The 7,534-nt window shown below is 43.9% G+C and overlaps 1 protein-coding gene across 1 annotated transcript in view; it reads right to left on the reverse strand.

Annotated features, from left to right (window-relative positions):
- Window positions 1-7,297, reverse strand: part of ranbp9 (RAN binding protein 9) — a 29,946-nt gene extending 22,649 nt beyond the window's left edge. Inside the window, exon 1 of the mRNA XM_061838470.1 lies at window positions 6,698-7,297. Within this exon, the coding sequence (XP_061694454.1) occupies window positions 6,698-6,914 (217 nt within the window). The 5' untranslated portion in view covers window positions 6,915-7,297. The remainder of the gene's footprint in view (window positions 1-6,697) is intronic.
- Window positions 7,298-7,534: the final 237 nt, after the last annotated feature.

Genomic DNA, 7,534 nt, shown 5'->3' on the forward strand with positions numbered 1-7,534 from the left:
TCTAAATATACACTTGGTGACTTGCACGTGGATTCAGCCACAGGGAAGCAGGAGGGGTTAGTGAAGTAACGGGACATTCAAATCTTGCTTGCTGGTTCAAAACTACACACAACACCATTAACTTGGAGCCCCCCAACCATTACTGACCAGAAATTCCTTCAGCTCCAATATTGCTGTAGACCTCTTGGCAGCCTCCCTGACTAATTTTGCAATCCCTTTTCCAGTAACTCTTTTAACTGTGTTCTATGGTATATTTAATGCCTGGGAATTATTTTATACCCTTCTATGGACTGCTATCTTTAAACAATGAAATCCCTCTAAGCTCTAGAACAGCAGAACATAGTTTGGGTTTTATCAGAGGGACTTTAAATGCTGGCAGGCGAGTGCCGCATCACATTGAACCGGTGTTTGAGATTCATTCCAAACGCCACTACAACCAGTAATTAAGAGGGCGGCCATACTCATGAAAATTAAAAGATTTTGTTTTTTATTTCAAATGAGTTGCATTGATTATAGGTGCTTTCAATGGTGGAAAAGTAATTTTTTTGGGTCTCATTTTGATATATCCCAGAAACCTGGTATTTGAATGTAGCGGTGTGTAGACATATCTTCCTTAGCTGCTAGAAAGTTACATAGATGGATAGACAGATAATTATCTGGATAGATGAATGTACATTCATGTATTAGTTTGATGTGGATATAAATGTATTGTGTGTTTCTTTCGGCTTGTCCCTTTCGGGGTCGCCACAGAGTGTCATCTCAGATGAACGCATATATATGTTTGGCACAATTTTTACGCCGGTTTGATGTGGATATAAATGTATGGACAGGAAAATTGCTAGCTATAGACATACACTCTAGTGACTGGTGCACATATAGCCATACATTCATATATCATCTTACAGGTAGATGTCTGAACAAATGTCCAGATGCATAGCTAGATACACTATATTTAAAAAAGTATTCGCTCAGCTGCCTTGACTAATACGAATTTAAAGGGGAAATGCAGTGCTTTGCATGAACAGTGTATCTAATAAGTCATGGAATATCTACCCTATTTTGACAATGTGATGTTAAATCCTCTCTCATATAGTGTTTTGAGAAGATTTTTATTGAGAATTACGAATTTTCAGGGGCACCTTCCAGGTGGCAGAGGCCGTTAGCCCCGGACGCTGAAGCTAGGCTAAAGGCCTCCGCCACCCAAGCTCGGCTAAGGGCCTCCACTGCCACCAAAGGCAGGCCGCAAGACGAGCTTTGAAGTCGGGGGAGGCCGTTAGCCGAGCTTCAGCGACGGCAGAGGCCGTTAGCCGAGCTTCGGCGGTGGCGGAGGCCTTTAGCCTAGCTTCGGCGGTGGCGGAGGCCTTTAGCCTAGCTTCAGCGTCCGGGGCTAACGGCCTCCGCCGGAGCTCGCTCGTCAGACTCTGCATCATTCCCGTCCAAAAAACCTATGCACCTAAGTCGCGCGTAGGCCTCCGAGTAGTCGGACTCCATGTCATTCCTCCCGAAGAACCATCCCAATATTCAACATTAATTACAGCCACAGGTTCAAATCTGTATGGAAGTATTCCTCCGTCTTCCCAATCAACCGATATTGCTATTTCTTTATCAGATGAGGATAGACACGAGAAATTGGCGCTGGGCATAAATGGTGTCCCATGTAATCGAGCCTTTGTTGCGGCACGGTACACGTCACATCCACGCGCATAGGTCATGTGACTCGCGAAAATGGCAGCGCCCCTGAAAATTCGTAATTGTCGATAAAAATCTTCTCGAAACACTATCAAATGAGAGAGGATTTTACATCATATTGTCAAAATGGGGTACATATTACATGAGCTATTGGATACACTATTCATGCAAAGCACTGGATTTCCACTTTAAGTCGCATCCCATTCTTAATCCATAGGTTTTTTTGGGGTTTTTTTTAATGTTACATTGGTCGAACCTTTGCAGTGATAAAAATTGAAACTGTTCTGGGGAAATTTTCCATAAGGTTTATGAGTTTGTTTATTAGGATTTATGACCATTTTCCCAGAACCACATTTGTGAGGTTACACACCGAGGTCGGATGAAAAGGCCTTGGCTTTCAGTCTCCGCTCTAATTCATCCAAACATGTTTCATAGGGTTGAGGTCAGGATTTGTAGGCCAGTTAAATTCAGCCACAACAAACTCGCTCATCCGTGTCATTATTAAACCTTGATTTGTGCATTAATGCTATTGGCTCAAGTGCCAGTGAAAGGATCTCTGAATGCTTCAGCATACCAAGAGATTTTGTAAAGTTTAAAGTCTGACTGTCATGAAATGGATGATTTTTGGTATATTATTAATGAAAAACCCACAGCCAATATGGTCCCAAGTGTTTTTCCACCACAAAACATGATTTTGAAGGATACAGCTTTTTGTAACTCCCGCCATGAAAATCCTCTCGAGGGATTTGTTTTCGAGAAGAAGCAGGAAGTGATGTAAAAGGACAGCGGCGCCCCCAAGTGGACTCGTTTGTTTCCATTAGTTTTACCTTCGGGAAGGTCACTCGTTCCTTCGTGTTAGCCAAAATACCGGCTCATTGCATTGCTGGACATTGCTTGAACACTCGGGAGAATGGAATTACCCTTCATAAGTTTGAAAGAGTCCCTGTTTGTTGTGAAAAACGGATTGCACAGGTGCAGCAGACGAGAGCTTTGTGGGTTCCAAATAACAGGTAGGTGTGTATACAGCTACTAAAAAAAAATTATAGTTTGGGGCGGACCACGTAATCGGTTTCTCTCACAACGTAACAAAAGATCCGCAAATGAAATGTGTCGATGTGCGCGTCGCCCAGCCAACAATGTCTCACTCCGCCTCGTCTCGATAGTGTTCATCGCGTACTGCAGTGGCTGTGAACAACCTTCAAAAAGCAGCACGTCTCGGCTCCATTATATGCCACCACGGCGCCGAAAATCAACCACACCGGCTGAGGCACCACATTCGGCGGTCACAGCTTCTCCGAAGCCTGTGTGTCGGGCTTTGCGACGGGGGCGGATCTGAAGAACCCAGCCGAGAATGCGTTACTCAGTTGTGTGCGCGCATAAAGCGCCCCAGCTCGACTGTGTTGCTCAGTACTGCGGCGTCTGTGAACACCCTCCTCAAGCAGCACCGCTCGTCTCTGTCATAACCCACACCAGCTGCGATGAGCCGCGATGGCTCATCTCCGCCGCGGAAGTGGATCGGACGGGGATGCGGTTTGGCCATGATCGCAAATCATCTGAATATGGCTCGAAACAATAGTGTAATATTGCCCTGAGGGCACGAAACAATAGTGTAATATTGCCCCGGTAACTTCACTCGGTTGTGTGGTGTTGTCCTTTTCAAAAAGAGCTTCGGTGTCAGAAGGGGCGTTGGAAAAATCCGAATATCTCTGTTGTTCGGCTTCCATAGTAGCAGGCACTGCGCGTTTTCAACGGCGGAAGTGACGATGACGTCAAGGACAGAGGACGCGACTAATATGGCGACCACTTGGATGTCGAGGGACACTCAATTGCGCAACTTTGCGCATGGATGAAGCACGATCCGCTCACATTTATTTTTTCCTGTAGACATTGAAGTGAACACTGTTATAGGTATTTTTCATGACAATATCTATTTTAGAATGTTTATAGGGATGACAGTCCCACTTTAAGTGTGAGGATTACACAATTGTATTCAAGCGAGGTCCATAAAGACATGGATGAGAGAATATGAAATGAATGAAGTTGACTGACTTGCACAGAGTCCTGCCCCCAACCTGAGAAAACACCATTGGGTGATATCCATACCACACCTGTATGTACACATAGGAATTGCACTACTCCTTGTTAATTTAGCCAAATTGACCATATTGTTTGTTTATAATATAATGCACAATATACATGTTTTAATGCAGCACCACACATCTGTAAAGAATTGAAATTTTAGGTATCTTGTACGTGTTGTATTTATAACACATCTGATTATAAAATTACTTGAACTTGGATGAGTTGATATCTATTTAACAATGAACCAGGCTTTCTCAGCCAACATCAATGTGTGACCTCACAAATATGCTCCTGGAAGAATGTCCCCAAAAAAATCCAATAAACTCACTCTTGGGAAAAATGTCTCCGCTGTAAAGAGTCAGTAGTTTGACCTAGTTTGAAAATCCATGTTTTAAACAGTTAAATACTAATGGTCTAAACAGAACACTGAGAATTATCGGAGGAATTACTATTAATATTTTTAGAAATAGTGTTAATAATACATTGAGTGCTAAAGAAAAGAACAAACCTACTGTTTGTAGCACAACCGTGAGCCTAAAACTTCCCCACACACACAAACAAAACGGTGGTGTCTTGTCCAACCACCAGAGGGACTACTGACTAGTTTTGGGACGTAGAAAAGGAAACAAAGAAGAAAAAAATAACAATGACGTAGCTATGACAGTGCTACATACAGTGTACCTAACTGAAAACTGAAGCTAAGAATTACAAGCGTTTTTCTCTTGGAAATAAAACACACACACCTCCATATAAAGCTGCCATGCTTAAATCCGATATATTACTTCCCACTATCGATACAATCAATTGATTACCTTTTAAAATAATTTAAATCAATATATTCAAAGCCAGAAGGCTAAACTGCCAAACACAGATCAATCCAGTTGGGTCTTAGGAATATAAACCAATCATCGATACATCGATATAATAAAAGAATCGTTACACAGTATATAAATGGAAAGTTAAATATACTGTACTAATACACTTACATTGTTTGTCATGTTGGGTACTGAGATTGGGTGGATTCAAACATGCAATAAACACAGGAACAAAACAATGTGTTTACTACCAATATGGAGGTGTGTGACCTTAAAGCCCAATTGACACGAAAAACACTTTTTTTAGTATGGTTTTAATTGGAAAAAAAAAAAAAAACTGGAATGGCCCCATTCGTTTTTTTTCCACCACAGATGATTTTGACATAGATGGCTTTCTGTAACTCCCGCCATGAAAATCCTCTTGAGGGATTTGTTTTGGAGAAGAAGGAGGAAGTGACGTTGTTAGCAGAAGCGCAATCAAGCGGTCTCGTGTGTTTATACTAGTTTTACCTGCTGGAAGGCAGTTCTTTGTTCCTTTGTGTTAGCCAAAATGTCGGCTCCTTGTATTGCTGGATATTGTTCGAACACTCGGGAGGATGGATTTACTCCTCATACTTATCAAAAAGACCCGGTTCGTCATGAAAAATAGATCACACAGGTGCAAAAGACGAGAGCTTCGTGGGTTCCAAATGACAGGTAGTTGTGTATAGAGCTACGAAAAAAACCCAATAGTTTGGGGGTGGTGGGGCGTAATCCTCTCAGAACGTAACAAAAGATCCGCGTACTCAAGTCAGGGGTGCTAAAAGTGTCGATGTGCCCGGCTGCACCGCGTATGGCTTTGGCGGTGTCGCGTCCGCCGAGCCGGGCTCGGCCAGGGTAGCTCATCGCGGTGCCGCCCGGGTGGCTCATAGACACTGTCGGGGAGTCTGTATTTAGTTAGAAGTGATCCGCATATCATCTAAATATGGCTCAAAATGATGGGAAAATATTGCCCCTGTCACTTCACTCGATTCTCAGATGTTCTTTTCTTCAAAAAGAGCTTGCGTGTCCCGTAGCAGGTGCCACTACGTGTTTTCAATGGCGAATGTCCCGGTGTAACATCTGCTGATGACGTTGCAGGCAATATGGTTACCACTTGGATGTTGAATGAGATTTCCACAACTTTGCGCAGGGATGACACTCTCTACACTCATTTGTATTTTTTTTTTTCATACAGACATTGAAGTGAATAATGTTATATCTATTTTTCATGGCAATATCTATAGGGATGTCGCCGGGGCTTTAAGGGAAAACTATGAGTTGGCCAAAAAAAACATAAATAGGAGTTTACAAGTGGCCCCCCACATATAATTGGCTTGGATTCGCAGATTCACTTATTTGTCAATATTTTTTTGGAACGTCTGTTTTTCGCGGAAGTCCCAGTTTATTCACGTGTTTGTTACCCAAAAAGCACTGCCTCACTTATTTTTAACCCCTAGGGGGTTCACCTAATCTACATGTCTAGTCGTGTGGATAGAAAAAGGATCGGTAAATTGATCAAATATAGATAGCTAGACATATGAATCAGATTTATAAACGTAGGTAGACAAACTGCTGTACATTAAAAAAAGAATCCTAGCATAATAGTTTTGACAAATGCCAGAAACACATGACACTGACATAAACATGCCTTAATTTCTTCAAGAAGCTTCTAGAAAGCTTTGTCGGTTTTTTTTAAACGACAGTCTGATTGCATTTCCTGCCTCAGTTAGCCGCTTATGCTACAGCATTGGCCCAACAAGGGGAAGAAAAAAAAAATCTCCAGTACAGTAGATCAGGCTTTGGCCGTGAAAGCTAACGTCTCGTGGAAAGCTCATCGGACAACGTTAATCGATTCATTTATCCCACACTCTTTATAAAGTAATAATTGTAGTGTGTTTCCTGCTACTTGGACGCTAATGAGAGAGTAACGGGTTGACTGTGAATTGAGATCAGCAAGATGTCCTCTCGAGCTAAACTAGCCTAGCCACTTTGTTTTTAGCCTCCTCGCTTCGACAGGCATCTGGCTTTCATCAGCCCAAGCGAGGCTCCCGTGAGTGAGCCTGGGGCGTCGTTGACGGCTGTGTCATTACCTTTATAGTGCACGCGGAGGTTGTTCTGCGACAGCCCGATATAGCTGAACTTGTCCTTGGGGCTCCAGGAGCGAGGCAGCGGAGTCTCGCTCTCGTTGACGGCGGGGTAGAGGCGTCGCAAGCGCTGGCTAAGCTCCTTTTCCTGCTCGTTGAGCGTCGAGTCTCCGTGGACCACCACCGACATGAGGAAGCCGCAGCAGGACGACTGGCCCGACATGCTGCTGGGGCTCGAATGGCTTGTCAACGACAAGCCGAAGCCGCTGGTGTCCGTCAGTGTCAAGTTGAGACTGGAGACGACGCGGCGAAGCTAAAGCTGGCTAACGGGCTAAAGTGGCCGAAAAGCAGCCGCGGCTGCGGCTAACGTGTTTAGCTCGGCCGCCACCACCGAAAAGGCAAAGCGACCGTTACAAAGTACTCAGGTGGACATGGGCCGACCCGAAAAGGGACGAGAGGGTCGCTGCGCAAGGTACACGGCCTTGCTCGACTCGGCCTGGTGTGTCACGCTGGGGGAAGGATAACAACCGGTCAAAAGCAAAATAAAAAAAAAAAACAGGCTCAAAACTCTTGGAAGGCTCCGTCAAGCTAAGCGAGCAGAAAAGTCTCAAATAATGAGCTCGCGGAGCACAGATCTTTTGTTTGTTGTTGGAGCCTGATCCTCGCTTATGATTGGACGGTGGAGTCTGAGCCTAGTTACTGATTGGTTAACAGATGCCTCCTCACTTCCGGGGTTGGCAGGCGAAGTAAACACCGGAGTCAACACGCACACATCATAGGAGTCGTCACTAATGTTCATTATGACAACGTCATAACCCTAACAATATCATGACACTGATATTT

The sequence above is a fragment of the Syngnathoides biaculeatus genome, chromosome 13 (genome assembly GCF_019802595.1).
Source record: "Syngnathoides biaculeatus isolate LvHL_M chromosome 13, ASM1980259v1, whole genome shotgun sequence".
Lineage (NCBI taxonomy): Eukaryota > Metazoa > Chordata > Actinopteri > Syngnathiformes > Syngnathidae > Syngnathoides > Syngnathoides biaculeatus.